At 48.1% G+C, this 21,219-nt stretch overlaps 1 protein-coding gene across 3 annotated transcripts in view; it reads right to left on the bottom strand.

Moving 5' to 3' along the window:
• The window catches only part of LOC133126743 (intermembrane lipid transfer protein VPS13B-like), a 303,636-nt gene that overhangs the window by 137,086 nt on the left and 145,331 nt on the right, over positions 1-21,219 (bottom strand). For all 3 annotated transcript variants that reach the window (XM_061239088.1, XM_061239080.1, XM_061239095.1), the window contains 3 exons: positions 14,837-14,964; positions 5,686-5,920; positions 2,838-3,058 (listed from right to left, as the gene is read on the bottom strand). In XM_061239088.1, the coding sequence (XP_061095072.1) occupies positions 2,838-3,058; positions 5,686-5,920; positions 14,837-14,964 (584 nt within the window). The remainder of the gene's footprint in view (positions 1-2,837; positions 3,059-5,685; positions 5,921-14,836; positions 14,965-21,219) is intronic.

The raw sequence follows: 21,219 nt of genomic DNA, 5'->3' as shown, positions 1-21,219 counted from the left end.
TCTCCGCCTTCCCTTCCTTCGGGGGCAGCGTCCCTCAGTGGTGCCCACAGGCAGCTGGGTACTTAAACGAGGGCCCCGTGGCGGTGTGAGGTCTCCTTTGTTTCTCGGCTGTTGGCAGCACTTCTTAAAGCTATGCTGCAGTGAGGTCTAATTGTTATTAGTTCACAAGCCTCTGTTCAAAATTCTGCACGTCACTTGTGACTGAAGCGGGAGTCACGGTCCTCAGCCCAACAGATAACGAATGACTCACAAAATGGCTCGAGAAAAGATCTTTCTTCAGAAGCTCCATAAGTAAAGAGATAGCGGTCTGGATGGCAATAAATAACAATTACTGTTATGCTTGGTTTTCCTCCCTTCTCGGTCCACCTACTCATATAAAAAACCTGGAAAAACCTAATCTCAGATTCTCATCTATAATACATGCTTGCACATCTCTTGCTTCATATTTCATATTCCACATCATGTCTGCTAAACTCTTAAACTCTACTCGTATAGCGGATACCTCTTTCAAATCTTTAGGAGGTTTCCCAGGTGAACTTCCATAGCATGACATTCATAGACATACAGTACATAATGCATGGAGGACACGCTTCCTATCCTGATTACACGCATCTAATTGCGACATAAATTACTGCACGTTGTGTAATGAGCAGGGAACACATTGTACTCAATATATTTACAACAGAACAGCAACAAAATTAAGGAGTCGTTGTAAAATTTTATTTTATTGTAAAATTGTATTTTACAACAACCTAAAAACACACCTGGCTCTTAGGAAAATCACATGAAATCTCCTGTTGACCTCGAGGGATAAACGTGACGGTACACAGCTTTAAGAAGCCAGGGCTTTAGTCAAGGCTTCCACAAGGGGCTTTTTTTAGGGTGTCATGTTTCGGAGCTCCCTGTGCCTTCAGGGTGCCTCGTGTGGTCCCATGGGTAATGAGGTTGTCAAAGTTTCTGCTTCTTTGCTTTGGGTTGTGTGTCAACAGCTCCACCCTGGTCCATGAGTGTAGGTTTGCATGAAACACACCTCCCCACCCAACCTGACATTCCCAACCACCTGAGGTTATACTTCGAGGATGACTTCCATCCTTGGCCCTTTGCTTGCAGATGTTCTTTATGAGAATGGTTGTGCGGTTGATGTGGGGCAGCAGTACAGGAACAGTCCACATCAATCTTAGCACAGTCTGTGGTCTGTTGGGTCTGCAACATATGGATAGAACAGCCTTTGTTTTGGCCTATCAAACCTCATCCACTGAACCCTGACCCTCGCGTTTTAGGCCCCCTGTGAGCTTGAAGCCAGCCCGTTCCCTTCCTCCTCCACAGTCTTCACCTCTATTGAGGCAGGCTGACTGCAACCACCTCAAGAGTCCCTGGAGGCCATTGAGACTGGGAATGCCCTCATCACCACACAGGGCCCAGGGCAACAGATTCATCTAGGGCTGTAATCGGCAGCACAGTACCCTTCACGTCCAAGCACCTTGACAGAATGATCCACTCAGAAGAGCAAGAGCACCGTAAGACACACCAATCAAGAGCCACTTGGACTAGGCGTTGCCAGGGTATGTGCCTCTTGACTCCTCTTCTGCTAGGTTGAGTTGCAGGAATGCTTTAAGGTCAAGCCTGATAATGGTCTTCTGAAGCCACATCACTGCACTGTATCTATGTGTGTGTCTGCAAAGGGGGCAAGAAATGTAAATGGGGGAAACAGAAGGCAGTGGCACCCTCCCTACAAACGTATGTGTGTGCGTGCGTGTGTGTGTGCGTGCAGCTGTGTGTGTGTGTGTGTGTGTGTGTCTGTCTCGGGAGGAGGGGGGTTGTGGCATGGCCTGAGTCACATGAGCAAGCGGCACACCTGCAACTGATTCCAGAACATTAGCCAAATGTGCATCTTAAGCTGCAGTTAGGAGACTTGAGGAAGGGATCAGAGAGAGAAGGGGAACATTTGAGATCACATCAAAGAGCTCCAGCATCCTGCCCTCTGTCTAGGATGGTAAAAGCGGCTGCTGGTGGGAGAAGAGGTGGTGCGATTACGTAAGGGGGTCTGCGGGATTTATGGATGCTTTTAAACCGCCATTCGTCTGCTCGCCTAAGGCAGCCGTCTACTGTAAATGCTTCGTCTCGCGGTAGCCCTGTTCCTCAGCCCGCGCGGTGCTGATGTCATTCCAGTAAACAGACTAAAATGGGTTCAAAGCCCAGGTCAGGCACATCCCGAGACCTGGTACTGGTATCTTCTCTGCTGCTGATAGCGTCGTTTTATCTTTACCGGGTGAGCGGAGGAGAAAAATGTGTGAGTGTGCACGGCACGGTTAGCATGGACAACTGAGAACACGTCGTATTATGACCCAGAATGACTACAAGAGATACAAATACAGTGGCAGGCTCTCAGTGGTGAAGCCTCTTGAGCAAATTATTGGTTTGTTCAAGAGGATGGGTGGACCCTGGACAAATTGAAAAGCTTTAGCCAATGTGTTACTACAATTTGGGCAAGAGATACATACCGTGTATCAGCGCATTACATTACATAACAGTTATTTAGCTGGCGCTTTTTTTTAAATCCAAAGTGACAGTTGATTAGACTAAGCTAGTAGACTAAGCAGGTGACAATCCCCCCTGGAGCAATGTGGGGTTAAGGGCCTTGCTCAAGGACCCAACAGCTGCAATGATCTTACTGTGACCACAATGGGACTCGGACCACTGACCTTCCAGGTCCCAGTCAAGCACCTTAGCCCCTCGGCCACAGGGTGCCCCCATGACATGACGGTGACGGTGACTGCTCGAGCCCACTGTACCGGGCGAACGTAGAGAGAGAGAGAGAGAATGACCGACACACGCACCTGCGGGTTGGAGCACTTCACATGCAGCGGCTCCAGGTCCACGTGCAGGCAGACGATGAAGGCGCTTCGGCCCTCGGGCCCTGCGCCCTGCCGCTTGTGGGAGGTGATGGCCAGCGTGGAGGTGCAGCCCATGGGCTCCAGCAGGCTGAGGGAGAGCTGCTGCCCCAGGAGGGTGTACACGCTGAACTGACTCAGGCTCACCGTCCAGGGGAAGGCATCACCTGCAGGGGGGGGGGGGGGGGGGGCAGGACCAACCGGTGAGTTACAACACAGCACTGAGGCAGATATTAGGCCAGGTGGTCATTTAAAACACAGCACTGAGGCAGATATTAGGCCAGGTGGTCATTTAAAACACAGCACTGAGGCAGATATTAGGCCAGGTGGTTATTTAAAACACAGCACTAAGGCAGATGTTAGGCCAGGTGGTTATTTAAAACACAGAACTGAGGCAGATATTAGGCCGGTTGGTCATTAAAAACACAGCTATGGGGCAGATAAGGTTAGAGAACACATTGGGAGGGATTTTTGACCATTCCTGCATGTAGAATCATTTTCAGAATCATTGATACCATTGATATCATCATCCTCTTCAATTCAGACCACATGTTTTACATGGAACTCAAGTCTAGAGGCCGAGGATGGCCATTGCTGAACAAGGTTGTTGTTTTTACTTAACCATTTCTGTGTGGATTTTGATGCCTATTTGGAGTCATTATCCTGCTTGACAACCTACCTACGGCCAAGACTCTGTTTCCTAGCAGAGGCAACCAGATTTTCTGCCAACATTTCCTGGTACTTCAAATTCATTGTGCCATTGATTTTAAATAGTGCCTCTGGACCACTGGCAGCAAAACATCTCCAAAGCATCAATGATCCACCGCTATATTTGGCAGTTGTTATGAGGTGCTTCTCCTTGTATGCATTCCATTTTGCAGTGGTGTGTATGTGCCACAGAGTCATAATTCCAATGAGGATTGGCAAACTCAAGATGCTTTGGTTTTGTTTATTGTGCTCAGTAAGGGCTGCCTTTCTGCCACCATTACAAAGAGTTGTTGGTATGGAGGTGCCATTTCATGTTTTTTTTTTTCTTAGACTTGGTGACCCCAAGACACAACCAATCTCTGCAATTCTTAAACTGTGATCGTGGAGTTCCTTTCTTCATTACCATCTTCCTTGCCATCCATGGGGATAATGTGCACTTGCGTCCTGTTCCTGGTAAGTTTGCAACCATTCCATATGTTTTACACCTTTCTGTTTTTGCACTTACAGTGCTAAGTGGTATGTTCAACCATTTATGCATGTTTTTGTACCCATTACCCAACTTGTGATCATCAATCTTCTGATTGGGCAGTACTTTGGCTTTTCCCAAAGCCAAAGGGATCCCCACAAAGGGATTTCTCACCTCATGTTTATACTCTCAGGAAGTGATGCAATGACAGAATATATTTTCTTTAGACTGACACAACTAAAATAAAGCCAAATTGTATTGCCAATTTCACAATACAATAATTGCTAGGGGAGCCTGAAAAGAGATTACTAAATAAAAAATCATTTTAATAATACATCATTTTCCTGTATGAACATAAAATATAGATCATTATCCAGGTTGTTTATGATATTCAGCCTTTTTTTCTCCATTTTTATTAAGGGTGCTAATAATTCTGGAGCCCACTGTACGTGGGAAGTCCATCAAAGTGCATCAGAGGAGAGTCTTGCTCAATAATGTGGATAAGAAAAACTCTTAAAACTGAAATAGAGATGCCCAAAAAAAGAAAAGTAAAAATTCAGCAGAACTACAGAACTCGGTATTGGAAAGCTTCTGGCAAAAGTGTAGGGCTAGCTCCTTGTGGGGAGGAGATAAAAATCTCTGGAGGTGCTAAGGTTACCTCCTGGCTCCTAGCACTGAATGAAAAGGGCCTTTCAGTCTGTTCTGAGCAGCAGCAGGTTCAGAGCAAGCCCAAGACCCTGGGTTTCAATCTGCAGCCAGCCAGTTTGAGAAACTTTCCCATTCACGCGAGTGTGGGGAGCAGACTTCCCCGTGCGCTATTCGCACGCTTTGATCCACCGCATTAAACAAGGGAGGTGAGGAGGCTTTCAAAGGACAGGGAATGAATTACCGAAAGCACGGGCTGTTGGTTTTTACTGTGACGCTGACAGCCGTCTGATGTAACTGTTTGTCTTTTTTTTTTTAATACGCATGTCAAAATTCTGATGTCATTTGTGACTTGGAAAAAGACCGCCTCTTTCTACTGTGGGCGAGAAGTTTTACAGGACAAGGGATGATTATGGCAATGTTGATACCAGGTGCACTTGGCAAAATAAATGTTTTCTCAAAGTTCTTTCATTCTTCACACAGGTGAAAAATCATATGCATATATACAAATACATATAATTCTGTCAGGTTTTTACTGAATGTAAATAGGCTTTACAGCTCAGGGTAAAAATAAAGTAAATGAAACCTTTGACTACAAAATTAACTTGCTCTTTGCGCATGTGTGGATTGTTACGAAGAACCAAAGACATAAGCAAGGAGGACACTAACAGTAAGTGATATGAGAACCATGAAGTCATATTCAGCCCAAATACATAATAATTTATTTGAAATACAAATGGTGAACGTAAACATACTTATCAATTTATCACTTATATTTGTTTAACTCATAAGGAAGCTACTGTTGGAGAGAAATGGGAGGCCAAAGACATGTCTTGCATTTGTCTTGCAAGTGTGGCTGAAATTCCAACATCCAATACTTTTGCTCATGAACCCGGGGCCTCATGTACTGTGAAGTAGTGCCTGAGGTATTATTTGTCCTTCAGAACGGACGCTCAGAAGGACTACGGTACCCACCCTCCTCCAGGATTGGTCTGGACACGGCGAAGGGGATCTCCTGGAGGGGCTCCATGTACTTGTGCCCGGCGCTGAGGACCCTGATCTGGGGCAGGCAGACCACCAGGGTGCCGGGCATGCTGGCCTGGTTGTGGTACCAGCTGCGCACGGTGCCCGGTATGTCCCCGCAGATGATGGTGCTGGGGGAGTGCAGGCTGTCGTTGGGGAGAAACACGCAGCACGACTGCAGCTCCAGCTGAAAGAGGGAGACGGACAGGCCTGTGTTAGAGCCAGTAGTGCGCTCTAGTACATACAACCACAGTGCAATTTCAATCCAAGCAATACTAAAACATTGCATTTGAATGGATCCCTATGGAAATTGGGGGAGTGGGACTCGATTCAGCAGAAAATTATGCTGATGCGGTATGGAACACATTTGAGCACTAAATGGTTTTAAGTCATCAAGGGTCCGAGGTATTAAACCAGCCTCAAACCACTGTGCTGCCGGTAGATACTACAAAGGATGTTTCTCCTGAATCATTTTTCCATTGAGCTCAACAGGAAAATTAGTCAGGAGAAACAAGGTGGAAAGATTCATGCACTGTGCATGAACGAACCGTAAAACCACCCCGCTTTCCCAACAATTCTCATCGGCCCGTACGACTTCAAAAGGATGAGAAACCCACATGTCCGCAGGTGTCTGGAAAGAGCCGCAAATAGCTCCGCCGTTGAACTCTGTTTCGATCGCATCGAAGTCTGCTATGATCATTTGCGCAGATCTATCGATTCCTGGACTCTCTCTCCGTAAATCAAAGGGCCCGATGGCAGGTGGTACTCGGGGAGCGCGCTGGATCTGGTCTCCAGACCCGGAGGCGAGGGGAAAGCCCCGGACGGGTTCAGCGGCGAAGGCGCGGCCGCAGCTGTGTCCAATGAGCGGGCCCGCGGCGGGCGCTAGCCGCGGAGCGAACGCTGACACGCCGGTCCGAGAGGACTGTGCTCCCGACTTTCATCGTGGCCGGGGGGGCGGGGGGGGGGGGGGAGATATACCGTTACACGCCCCGTCTCCCGGCGCTTCCTTTTTTCATTACTCTTCAAAGCGCCATTTGAAATCGGAACGCTTTCACGCGCTGACACGTACGGGCTTTCGGGGGCTTTAAAGAGCGGCACGCACGAGAAGCCGGCGACTTTGTACGGTCTGGTGCAAATGTTTAAGAGGTTAAGCTTTAAAGCAGGCGAGCACACGAAGCGCCGGGTTCAAGAGCCGACTCGGGCGGCTGCCGTATTTAAAAAGCTTGAGGCTTCCTCCGCGCTGCTATCACAGCACATCAATAAGTCTCAATATGTGCCTTTTTTAAAACTTATGTCATATATTTTTTCAGAAGATTTCTTTATCATTTCAAGACACTGCATGCGCTCATACTATTTGATGTCCCACTTGCTTTTAAATCACAGTTAAATCTCAAATGGCAGAATGCACGAGCCTCTTCTGGTATGAAGTCCCATACGCCACGAGCAGAGGAAGACAGAAAGCTGAAGGGATTATGAGCTGGGTAGCTTCACGTTCCTGTAACTGGACAAGAACAACACTGACAGTAACCACTAGCACTGACCGCTGACCAGAAACAGCACCGGTCAACACTGACAAGAGTCACCACCAGCTGCCTGACTCACCCCACATCCCCAAACCGCTTCAGGGGTCAGAGGAGCTCCAGGGAAGAGGGGGAAATAAACACTGACCGGAGAGAAAGGGAAGTTTCTGGCCTGTGCTTCATCCCTATGGACTCTATGGAGAAATGGCCAGTTTCTGCTTCTGGAATGTTCTATCCAAAGAAACAAGACATCATCTGGCACAATACTGTATGCCAGCAAAACAAATATAGATGAAAACCGAACAAGATATTTGCTGGGCAAGAACGCACAAAAGCAACAAAATAGAAATCTAAATTTAAAGCATCTTTTAAATATAAACAGTGGCCATGGACGACATTTTGCCAAATAAAGACACAGATTAACTATATTCTTCACTCACCATGTGGCGTCAAACCAAAACATGTCAGTGGACCAAACAGGAATCTCCACATCAGGCACAACACCTCTCTCCCCATGCCTTCAAGTTTTTTTATTTTCATAAACACGGCTAGATTCACAGCGCAGCAAAATATCAATAAAACAGCGAATTATTCACAGCCGCAACCGTGCATGAGTCCATCTCTGGTGAAAACACGAACAGAGCAATATTTACTTTTTACACGCACAGGCAAGGATGTTTCAGAGAAGAATCAGGGGAGTGGCACAAGTTCACACGTTGTTTGCTTTAGTCACAGTTGAGTATCTTTGCAACATTACAGTCTCCCTGTTGATGAGGCTTGAGAGGAAAAAAAAACATCTGAATAACAGGTGTCCTCAAAACATTAATTCTGGGAGATTTCTGGATATACCTCCTGTGCACTTCTTTGGGGACGTGTTCTGGGGGACCCCGACGTGAGGAGGGGAGTGAGTCACCCAGACAGCCCCCTGCCTCCGGGGCAGGCTCACAGGCCGAGGCTGGGAAAGAGCTCCTCCACATCTGCGCCACTGTTCAGGCCTCTGCCAAGAGCACCGGCCATCTCCCTCTCTCCCTCTCTCCCTCTCTCCCGTTCCCTCGCTCTCTCTCGGCCAGGCCGACCGCAGCCAGCAGCTCTACCGTGACCCGGCTTTGATTCGCGCTGGAAAATGAGCGTCTCCGCTGCCAGCGGGTCGTCCGAGTTCAGGCTGCGGGCGAGGCCCGCGTCTCAGGGCCCGGGACTCAACTGCCGGACAGAAGCGGCGAGCTCGCGGGTGTGTCTTCCCACAGAATTACCCACATCTACACCTTTTGAAGAGGATGAGAGCAAGCTTTTTATTTTTATTTTTTACTTTTCAAAAAAACGTGAAATTATTTACCCCCCATTTTGGAACCCTCCAAGGTAGCGTAACCAGCATTGAAGCTGTACATTGTTTTCAGCTTTCAGCGTTTCTGAATGACCGTGTTATCCCGAGTGATGACATTACAGAGCGAGTGCCACAGCGAGAGGCCTGACCTTGAGCAGTGTGAGGTCACCTCCCTGTCACTTACTGCTGATGCAGCACAGCGTTACTGGCCTGTGGTGTTTGGCCCAAAACGCCTGGGGCTCAGTATAGTTCTATCCAGAAGCTGGGACTATTTTTGACCGTGGTACAATCATGGAAAACTGGCCCCTTTCAGACCTGTAGGAGGATTTCTATGGCCCTGCACAAATAAATTAAGTAAAGTTAAGTCATGTAATTATAGTATGGAATATCGTTCACGCAACTTTCCCCCCTCACCCACCTAGAGTTCATTTCAAATTTGAGTTTAAAAACAAAAAAGTAGGGCCATATTTAGTCGGTGAAATGGCCCATGCAGGACACATAACCCGTGCAGTGGACTGGGCACATGTACATGTACATGGTTTTAGGCATCATTAGTGCATTCTGGGAGGTTTCAGTTTTCATCTTGGACCTGTCAAAGTGAAACTAAACCATGGAATATAACAAACCAGTAACTGTCAGAGCTGGGCCATGGCACAGAGCTTGAGCTCCTCAAACCGTGACGAATCTGAGGAGCACCGGACAGCCAGGGAGCTTCACACGGAGACATCATCGGCCAATCACCTGGACGCTATTAATAACCCGAGTGCAGGGAAAGGCACACCTAGTGAGGAGAGTTCAGTAGGGATCCCTGTAATCTGCTCTGAGGCCGATCATGCAGGCGCATACCCGCAGGTCGTATTCTTCCAATGTAATTTTACAGTCATCCGTCATCAGCGCAGAGAACAGGCAAAAAAATACTATTTTTCAGGGGGAAAAAGCCCTGCTGGATCCCGGCCAGAACACCTGAATTAACATCCCCTGTCTTCCTCAAACAAGTGCTGCGAAACCCCCTTTTCTTTTTTAATATCCTGGACCGCGCGAGGGGTCTCTGCCGAACGCTTCCCCTGAAAGGTGGCACCTGCAACAGCAAAGCCATCCCCGGCCCACTGCTGCGTGTTGACTTAGTTCAGGCCGAGATTCGCCGCGGCCCCCCATTACAACGTCCTGGGGGTGAAATCACCGCCAAGGCCTTCGCTCCGTTCCGCGGGGGCCGCCGCGGGCCAACTGGCAGAGCGCGCTGTTTGCACAGAGACGCTGAGAGACGCTGCCCTCTGACCCGGCCCGGGAAGTGTGGGGATCAGTGACGCGCACGTCTGTGTGAGAGAGTGTGAGAGAGAGAGAGCGAGAGAGTGTGAGTGTGTGTGTGTGTGTGTGCCTGTGTGTGTGTGTGTGTCTGCGTGAGTAAGAGAGAGAGAGTGTGTGTGAATGAGTATGAGTGTGTGTGAGTGTGTGTGTGCATGTGTATGTGAGTGCGTGAGAGAGTCACTATCAAACTTGCATGCTCAAGCTATTATGGAATGGCTGCAGGCCTTCTCTGCCGGTGTGGAAAGCCTTCAGCTTTGCCACAATCACTTGAGAATGTGCATGACACACACACAACCTAAACGAATCTAAACTGGAGGCTTGAGCCTAAATCAGTGGGGCAGTGCGGAAGCGGGTAGAGACCAGTGCAGACTTTTACATTAAGCCTTCGGAGGATGCAAGGTCCCACCAAGAGAAAGAATACTGTACATTGACCCAAGACCCCATGGAGTCCCATGAACACAAGGAGATGAATTCCCCCGCTTAGCCCGAAAAACTTTTAAATCTTAAAGTGTTCAAAACAACTAACAAGGTAGACCAAATAGGATTTACGAGGGACTTACAGATTAGTCAGTTCGGAGCCACATCTGTAGACCCTGGATTTGCTGGATTTCTGTTTTCATCCACCCCTGGTATTTGGCGAGAGTAAGACGCACTGCACTACCGAACAGAGGACGGCGGGGGCTTCTGTGGCAGTGCTGCATGTCTGACAGCAACATAACCACCTAGTTAAACACCTGGCTTATGTGGAATGGCCAGTATAAACACAGGAGCGCACTTTTAATAACCCTGGCAAAGGTACTAAAAGACTAATTTGAATGAAGATAGACAGAAAGTGAAGTCTACTGTGCGCTATTGGTCCGTAATTCAAAAGGCCATAGCACCGTAAAAAAAGAAAGTTTTTCTCAAGAGCCTTGAGGTACAAAAGAAAGCTATGGCAGAGTATTGAGATACAGGAAATGAGCCTGCGATAGCGAGAGGAAATTAAAAACACCCTTGGAGGATCCCAGGTGAAAACATTCGCAACTCTGGCCACAGCGAGCCCACCGCAGGGACCGAGGCGAAGGAACACATCCTTTTGTTTTCAAAATCCGATACTTTTCCGAACGTAATCTTCCTGTGCAGTGACAACGAGGGTCGAGCATTTCCCTCCACCGGCGTGAAATTGTCCAAATCTCAGGAAAAAGCACAGGGTCATCGGGAGAGGCACGGGGGGGGGGGGCTGGGGGCTGGCTGCGGATCGCCTCCTGACACTTCTGCAGGACTTTACTAAACGTGTCAAAAAGGGAGGGGGGTGCGAGAGCTTGCTATTAGGATGGAAGGTTCTGGCTGCGGGGGCTGGCTGCAGATCGCCTCCTGACACTTCTGCAGGACTTTACTAAACGTTTCAAAAAGAGAGGGGGGTGCGGGAGCTTGCCATTAAAGGACGGAAGGTTCTAGAAGGATCAGGTGCTACGTGCTGTGGGATTACGAGGAGGCAAAAAACATGCAGTGAGTGTAGTGGGGGGTGTGGTCAGACGGGAATTCTCTCGTACCGTAAATAAGCGAAGAGCCTGGCAAACCCAACATTGGTAACACCCCCCCGCCCCCCCCCCCCTTCTCGCCCCCCGCATTCCAGGCCACACTGCTTACAGAAGCTGACAAGCACTCACGGCCCCCACGGCCAAGGTGGAAATCTGAAAAAATAAACCCTTTCTGACATGAAGGCTTTCGTTTGTTTCTGCTGGTGGGGCTGTTAGTGTTACCACCGTCAGTTAATTGCAGCCTTTGATCACCGGTTTATTGATCCAAGATCGGCCTTTTTCGAATGTCAACAGTCTCAAAAGCAGCTTCGCGGCTTTGTGAGTACCGAGACGCTGGTGGACTTCTGGACCCCATTTTGTATTTATACAACAATCCCACAATCCCAAGCTTCTTTTTTTTCTTCTTCCCCCCCAGTCGGCGGGTGAGAGGTCGCGGGCCGCCCGGCGCTGAGGTCATCACCACACCGCGGTGGAAAAGAGGAGGGCCGAGCAGTGCCGCCCTCTCCCTGGAACTCCTCTACCGGGGTTAACGGCTAATGACACGTCTACTGTTACATTTCTGCGTCCGGATTTAGACCCCAGCGCTACCAGAGAGGCCCAATACGTCATGGGGAGGGAATGTTTTCTCAATGAATTTGGGATTTGACATCGATTCCTCCGCACAAAAAAAAAAAAAGGCACATTAGGTTCAGTGAAAACGTCCTCCGAGCGTTAACCCTTCTGCGTTTCCCATGAAACCTCCCTCAAATATATTAGGGCCCATTACACGGAAAATACCGGGGACTGCAGTATCAAAGCGTATCTTTCTCCGGGCCTTAACATAAACACGCGTGTCATTTTCCATTTCCGTCAAAAAAGGAGCCCGGCTACCTCCGCTTACTTTGTTCTCCTTTTTGGCAGCTCCCAGAACTGAGAACTCTGGACTCCCTCCAAACAAGGTGAGCCATTTGAGCTAATCACTCAAGATGGTAGTCCAATAACGGCGCGTTTTTCGAAAACGCCGCCATCCGCAATTACCATACAAGAACGGTTTTGTCTTTTTTTCTTTCGCCGAGCTGTCCGCGGCGTGTCCCGTACCCACCCACGGGAAAAATGTCCCGTTATTAACTCCGGTCCGAGAACAATCAGTTATGTATGCTGCGTTTCTTTCTTCGTCAGGGACGCTCGGTGATTTACGTGGCCAAAATGAAAGTTGTAATTGTAAATCTTGTGACAATTCAGAGATCTGACAAAGGCAGGGAGAGAGGGGGGGGGGGAATGAAGTAATGTGCCTGTAAGAGCAGCCCACGCCGGGGGTCAGAACCTGTTCATGGAAACCATCTGGCCCCGTCCCCACGAGCCACACCAAACACAAATGATCTTTTAAAAAAAATATCCTATTCATTAATGCGTGGCAGCTGTGGGCCGGCCTTACTTCATTTTTCCATGGCAACATCCTTTCTGTTTCAGGGATCCCGTTTCAGTTTTGGTAGCAACGTGCTTCCCTGCCAACGCTGAACACATTCGTGTGCTAAATAGAAGGAATTATTGCAAATTCCTGAAATAGAATCACCTCCTATTCACTTCTGATTATGTCAAGGCCGGCGAATGCGGGTGTCCTGTTGGGAGTCGGGGGGCGGTGGCCGTGGGGCGGCAGGGGAGGTCCGGGTATTTCGCCCACGCCGTGCCCCTCTGGGGCGTGCCAGGGTGCCCGAGCCAGGAGTTTGCCACCGAGAACAGGCCTATAGTCATAAACCGAAGTGACGACTGAAATTGCACCGCCGCAACATTAGCATGCAACCAGCTGGCACTTCACGACGTTACACCGCTCTTACTTACTTCATCCCTTTTTTAGTCGCAAGAACCAAATCTGATTTGCCTGCAGCAAATTACTCTGGTCGTTTTTTTATCTGGATTTGGACGGTGAGCATTTTCTTGCTGTATTACCTCAGTAGTTGTAGCAGAGTGTGGGAACTAGATTACACCTTTCACTTTCATGTGTAGTCTCCGAACTGACGAGCGGCCATTTCAGAGCAGAAACTCCTTTTCCCTTGTGTGGGCATGTTCAGACCAGGGTAAATTGAACTACTTTTCATTTTTTTGCAGCCCCTGCTCACCCCCGTAAAATTTTGGTCATGAAGGAGCTGCTGCTCTGTTGCGGGGCACTGCTGGTTTACGGAAGCTTCCGGGTATCCCGTCGCTTCGAAAACTGTGGCAGACGCCAAAGGTTCAGGGATGTACAGTAGCGATAGACCCAACTAACAATACAATTCTTATCCAAATAAGAAGCACAGGATACGATTTGTACTGTTAATATTAAAATATTAAAGGGTAAAAAATTAATAAATAGGGCAAATTTTTGCCTCAATGTTCCTCTGCAGATGTCCGCCGTTGCCCACAGACAGGATGTTAAAAAAAGAAGGAGAGGCATGGAAGGGGTCTGCTCACAGTTTACACAATCCCCTCCTCGTGCACATCCCAGTCCTCAAACAGCTACCTCTGCCTAAGTGGATTCAGCAGTCATACAATAATAAATTCTCATGTCGTCATCCAAAAAAAAAAAAAAAAGATGGGGAGAAAAAAAAAAAAAAAAAAAAAAAGCCCCGCATTCAAAATTGGGCACATGTGTAGCAGAAGTGCGAGCCATTAGGTATTTTGTTTACGCTGCGCTAAAACAAATGGACTAGCTTTAGCTTTGTTTGGGATCTCCAGTCCTTCAGTACCAGCTGTCGGTTTGGTGGGCTTCCAGTGACGTGTCAGTGGGACTCTGGCTCCTAATTGGTGCTATGTGGTGTGGGAATGCGTGCCACAAACGTTAGCGTAGCGTTCTGAGTGGTCATCCTGTTGGAGGCCCGCTGGGCTGGAGGATGTGTCACCGTGTTATGTGGCTTTGACGGTCTGGCTTTGTGAGATGCAACTGACAGCGATGAGATGGAGTCTGTCAATGGTGTGACTGACAGTGAGAAGATGGAGTCGGTCATTGGTGTGACTGACAGGGATAAGTTGGAGTCGGTTAGTCGTGTGACTGACAGGGGTGAGATGGAGCCGGTCAGTGGTGTGACTGACACAGGTGAGACACAGTCGGTCGATGGGGAGTGCCTTTCCTGTCAAACGGAGCGCTGTCCCAGACTGTATCCGAGTAAGAGCGGGGCCTTCTGTGCAAGCATGGCCATGTTGGCTAAAATTTGTCTCACAGTTAGCACTTGTCATACCAAATTTGGGGAATAAAGGAGAATGGGCGCGAACAGTCAGGAAACTGAGCATCACACCGAGCCATTGATAAAGACACAGTGAATACTGCTGTCACTAAGAACCAATGGCAAAGAATGCAGCCAGAAAACTTCAGTTACAGAACTGCAAGCGAGGCCTGTGGGTGAAAGCACTCTGAGATATTCACTGGAACATGAAGGAAGGACAGCGTGCGATTACTGAGGAAGGAGAGGCGATCTGTACGGTACCTGCAGCGTGAGTCGTTTCACTGCGTCCCACATCAGAGTGATGAGCTCCTTCATGCGCTCCTCTGAGGACCCCCAGGGCTCCGGGGTCACCGGCATCACCTTCATGGGCAGGGACAGGGGCCGCGACTCTGGAACACAGCGTCACAGGGCCACGTCACGACAGCGCCATGTCAGGACCGGCATGACACACAACCCCCCCCACCCCACTCTGGAACACAGCTCGATAGCAACATGTCACGACAGAGTCACGTCACAACAGGGCCATGTCACGACAGGGCCACGTCATAACTGACATGACACACAACCCCCCCCACCCCACTCTGGAACACAGCTCGATAGCAACATGTCATGACAGCGACACATCATAACAGGGCCTTATCTCGACAGGGCCACGTCATAACTGGCACGACACACTATCCCCCACACTCCTCCACTCAGGAACACACCACAACAACATCACGTCACGACAGCACCACGTCACAACCGACATGACACACCAGCCCCCCACACCCAGTCTGCCCACCCGAGCCCTGGCGCCAAAGCCCTTCCGCACGTTTTTTCTTTTTTTTTTTTACTCAAACAAATAACGCTTTCTTATTTCGGGCTAGTCCCTACAAAGACGTGTGGGTAAGGAGTCTCATATAGCCCATCCACATGTGTTGAACACAAACGCAGGCCAGACAGGACTCCGCTCTGTTTGGGTTAGGCCGCGTTGTTTTGGAGCTAAACAAAGCCTTTTCCCCTCAAACTTGTGCGCACCGAACCTCGAGCGGAAGCCACGAGACAATCCCGTTACAACAGCGTCCTGCAGAGCGCCAGACTGCGAACGCAGGCCCCGGCAGACGCTCATGGCAACGAGCGAACACACAAATAAAATAAAAACATCGACGGCTGAAGGCTTTCGGTCAAACCGAGAGAACAGGAGACGTTCTGGAAAGAAATAATGAAATAAATGCCAAGCGCAAATGTTTAACCCATCAGACAGTGAATGTTTGAGAAGTGAGCAAGGAGCTGGAGGTCTCTGCAGACCCGTTAAGATGCACTCTGCGATTTCCAGGTCTGCCCAGCGGCTATCCCAGACAATGCGGGGTGATGTCACCCGTCCTGAAAACCAAACCTCCCAAATATCTCTGAAACAGCTGAGAGGGCCATCACAGTTTCCAAGATGGTGGAGTGAGGTGAGCCAACGTTGTTAACCGAGGGGGGGGGGGGGGGGGCGGGGGGGGGGTCAGGTGTTTGTTCTGGCCCGTGAGGAGGTTGCTATGGAAGCTGGCACAAGATTGGACAGTGGAAAACAGGCCCAGGGAGTGGGGGGGCGGATACTCGCGACTTGGCGGAATTGACTTGAGGTATAATTGTGACTTGTTCTTGTTAATAAAAGTGAAAAAAAGGCTTATTTGCTGCAGCTGATGTTCAAAAGGAATTCAAAGAGGTATTTCTATCCAACGTTCTGTCTACCCTTATAAAGTTAACATTGACTGCAGCAGAAGCCATGGGACAGTTTGTGAAAACAACTGGCCTATTGACTACTTCTAAGGTCAGAAAAATATTACAGAATTTCAATGAACTGATGACTTTAAATGTTGATAAATTAATACATTTTGTTGGTGTACCTCACTGATTTAAAGTCCACCATCTTCAACTCTGTAATAATCACAGTTACTCAACTCTTCACCCTTACAATATTAACATATGCAATAATGAAATGAAGTGTGACCTCAAGTGATTTAAAAAACGAAAAAAGACTTGCCCTATAAGACTTGAGACTTGACTTGGACTTGCTCATGACTTGGGCACAACCCTTAAAAGTGTGCGAGGGGGGATAGTGAAGTGCACAGACGAAAGTGCGCAGATGAAAATTCACAGACGAAAGTGCGCAGATGAAAATTCACAGACGAAAGTGCGCAGATGAAAATTCACAGACGAAAGTGCGCAGATGAAAATTCACAGACGAAAGTGCGCAGTTGAAAATTCATAGACGAAAGTGCGCAGATGAAAATTCACAGACGAAAGTGCGCGGATGAAAATTCATAGACGAAAGAGCGCAGATGAAAATTCACAGACGAAAGTGCGGAGACTGAATCCCGGAGTGAAGCAGGAAAGGGTCCCTGTTGAAACATACCAGAATGTGGTTGGGGTAGGGTGCTCAAAACTGAAATTGTTGCCTCATTTCACAATCACCGCTGGTGAGGGAGCAGGCCTGTTTGAGCAGGTGGGCCTCACCACATTGCTGCCTGAGCACCCAGCCGTATCTCATAAGCCTGTGTGACTCAGTGACCCTCTCTGTGCCACAATACTCTCCCCATGTCTGTCGTTTTTCTCCCCCTCCATGTTTACAATGGCGTGGAAACGGACCAGTTTGGCAACTGCATAAATAAATGTGCTAACGGTCATTATTCAAGCGTGTTTATTTTTCCGAATGTCAAATATTAAAAGCCGCAAAATGAGAAGCTTTGCAGCCAAGGAGCTCATTAACCATGAAGCGATAGGCAAAGCACGAAGAAAACATTAGTCACAAACGTGTCTGTGTGTGTTTGGGGGGGGTTGGTGAAAAACAAATCAATGTTCTTGGATTTCATCGCCAACAAAACAACACAAATGACAAATAAGAAGATGTACAGTCTGCGAAGGAGAGCACATCTGCACTAACACACTCGCCCTAAAAAAGACTAACTGCACAACAAGTGTCACATTAATAAAGGTGGAATTAACAAGAACTGTTTTCTTAACACCACGGCCCAACACAAATCATTTCTATCTCTCTTTCAGTGATTGTGAAATGTGCAGAGACAACAATTTCAGTTTTGAGCACCCTACCCCAACCACATTCTGGTATGTTCCTCATTACAAGTGGTTTACAGTAAAATGAAGTGTTGTATACTGTCTCGCAGCTGCACAGAGACACATCTAATGCTTTAATAACTGTCTTACTATTTGTTTTGGATGCACGTTGGTGTTTATTTAAATATTTATCCAGCTTCATTTGTTAATGCTGCAGCTGGCAGGGAGGCAGGCGGGGGTCAGATGAGGGAGTCAGTGCGGCGGGGGTCAGATGAGCGAGTCAGTACGGCGGGGGTCAGATGAGCGAGTCAGTACGGCGGGGGTCAGATGAGCGAGTCAGTACGGCGGGGGTCAGATGAGGGAGTCAGTACGGCGGGGGTCAGATGAGCGAGTCAGTGCGGCGGGGGTCCCTACGCTTCCCAACGCTTCCCTACACTTCCCCACGCTTCCCGAAGCTTCCCTACGCTTCCCGAAGCTCTCTGATCCGCACGCGGCTTCCCTTCCCCGGCTCCTCTGGCTTCCGGTTTGGATACGCGGCCCCCCGGCGCCAGGCGCTGTCACCCAGAGTCAGGGCAGCGGGAACTGGGGTGAGAGAGGCGAGCGCCATTCCTACCGACCCCCCACCCCAAAAATATCCATGCAGGAAAGCAGGGGCAAGGCTGGGGACTGTCATGAGGCTGACTGAGAGCCAGGTCTGGCCTTCAACCCCCTCACACACACGCACACACATACTTAGAATTCTTTATTTAGGTCCACAGTGATAAAATACATTATAAGGGCCCAAATATATTTCAGTTTTATGTCCTTCACTTCACTCGCAGAAAGTATAGCAGGAAGGGTCTTGTTAACAAAATATAGGATAAACATATGTATCTCAATTGCACCGGCAGGAAACATTATTTATAACATAACATAAGAACAGGCCATTCAGTCCAGCAATGCTCGCCTTTTTCGCCTTTTCTTGTACCTACTGCCTAGTTTGCCTAAAAGCTAAATAGTATCTAACACCGTATCAAGCCTGGTCTTGAAAACACCAAGTTTTTCTGCCTCCACTACACGCATTGGCATGCTATTTCACACATTGACCACTTGCTGTGTGAAAAAATACTTCCTAATATGTGTACGGAATTTCTCCATTGCCAATTTCCATGGCGTACACATATACACAGTCACACACTCGCACACACACACACTCACACTCACACTCACACACCACTCCTGCTGTGCCATGTGGGGTCATTCATGCTGACAGACTGAGGTGAAGGTTTGGGTGAGCCGAACGAGAGCAGTGCGATGATTACAGCGGGGAGGGGGGTGAAGGGTCGCTCTGCGGTGAAGGTGCTCCTGAGCAGACTCTGCACAAGCAACCAGGTGTTTTTAAAAAGACCACCGCCATCACTGGCTCCTGGTGCCTATAAAACATTTTACACAGTAAGCTTTTGGGCAAACACAGGTGCTGCAGAATAAAGTCAGGATGTGTCTAAATACAGGCTTACTACTTCAACAGTAGGTCTCCAGTTGACAGTTTGAATACTATACAGTGTAATTTTACTACCAAATATTCAGTTTACTGGTTACCCAAAGAAACATTCGACAAGACAAAAGGTCATGGATTTTGGTTGGAACATACTGTAAAATCGATGTAGCACTCCAATTATTTTTATTCTACTGCTAGTTCAACGTGATACCTCATTTATGAATAATCAAAAAGGATGAACCGGAGGCATTTCGAAAAGTGTAATTCTGTCCTAGATGAGGGCTAATCCGGGTATCTGAAATACAACCTCAAGGTTAAATAATACCAAAAACATGCCCAAAACTCTAAATCCTACAAAAAAATAAACATGCTTAAAAGGAACTGTAACGTTAAGCATTTCTTCCGCACCTTTGGTCAGTAAAACCACCCTTGGTTCCTATGGTCAGAGAAAAGCCCAACACCCTATTCTTTACGGTAAGCCTCCTTGACCACAAGGCCAACCATCTCCTTATTCCACTCATTTATTGTTTTCTTTCACAAAAACCACCGTCATTACTTTGACGAATTATTGACATTGTGAGAAGAATAAAGCTACATAAATAACTTTACTGTGAAAATATTATCCCTAACATAAGTACCTAGCAGCCAATAACAACCGTCTGACTTCCATCAAGCTACTTTGGTTCGCGGCACAGCTGTTTTTTTCCCTTCTTCTGCTTCTTGGGAACCCAGTGGACTGCAGCCCGCAACCAGTTGGGTGTTTGAGTGCTGCAGTCATTGTGGAGGAGAGCGCTGAACCGTGAAAGTCTGCTGTAGCCCCCCAGAGCTCTGTCTTCTTAAAAGTTTTGGACAAAGACAATGACTCTTGGATCCGATGTACCCCCCTCCCTCCCGCCGGCAACGATGCACGTTAAACAACACATTACACATAAATCCCATCATCTGAATCACAAACAGAAAGGAACCAGGCTAATATTTCACTCACATATCCCCGAAGGGCCCAGATTAAAAGTATATGTTTTTTCACTAAAATTGCATTCGCCTTTTTCTGAGCCAGTAGCTTATTTTCGGTTGGAGAAAAATGGCAGTGAGGTCATTATTCAAATAGACTCTGGTACAACGTGAACCTCCAGAGGCCTGAAATCTTAACAAGCCTGGTGCCAGCCTCAGTTTCATTAGTACAATAAAGAAAAATACTTAAGGCTGGTTTTCTGTGTGGGGTTTCATTCCTGGAAGAAAAACCAAAAGAATACCAGGCCAATGAAAAACAAGTCCTTTACTAAATGTTTCGATCCAGGCGTTTTTTTGTAAACGCTACCAGAAAAACAGAATATTCAAACACTCCTAAGCTGGCTTCAGGGTGACTCAATACCAGTGTGTAATTTGTCTGTAAGTGCACTGATCCCCTTTATAATCCACAACAAAATGCTTCAAGATTTTAATATCAACCTCAAATGCATACCTACGTACCCAACATTTGGTCACACAATTCTGTGCACAAACACAAGCTCCAGCATCGTGCTTTAAAGAAAGCAAACCTAGACGTGTCCTCAAGAGAAATCAAATTCCCATTCTAAATTGTATTTCGCAACTAAGTGTATCTCACAAACTGATTTTGCTGAGTCAGCGATGCTGACTAAAATCACTGATATCCGTTTGCACATTTGAATGATCCAACCCGTTCCCCAAAGACAGCACAAAGGGCTATTCAAGAGTTGAGCACGATCCCGGAACATTCCTTTTCTTAATCTGCTGAAAGTGCAAAACCGTGATGAGTTGAACCCGCGTAATTGAAAGGAGTTAGTGATTCGGAGGGGATGAGTCAGTTGGACTTGTTATCCTCCACGCAGCACCTGTAGTTTCCCATCAGCCCCTCTGGAGCGCTCTGCGTTGTGCAGAGAGACCGGCCACATGGGCTGACGTCAGCCGCCCGGGGGGAACCGGCCCATCTCAGGCTCATTACCGTCTTCTGGGCGATGAGGAGAGCAAGCTCAGCCCGCACCAAAACCACACGTCTGCGGGGCCCACCGCCGTGACGTCACATCGGTCACACACGTGTCCTCCACCCACAAAAATTAAACGTGACAAAACGGCATCATGATATGTGGATTCCTCTGTCCCCTGC

The sequence above is a fragment of the Conger conger genome, chromosome 1 (assembly GCF_963514075.1).
Source record: "Conger conger chromosome 1, fConCon1.1, whole genome shotgun sequence".
Classification (NCBI taxonomy): Eukaryota; Metazoa; Chordata; class Actinopteri; order Anguilliformes; family Congridae; genus Conger; species Conger conger.
This window is presented reverse-complemented; position numbering and strand designations above follow the sequence as displayed.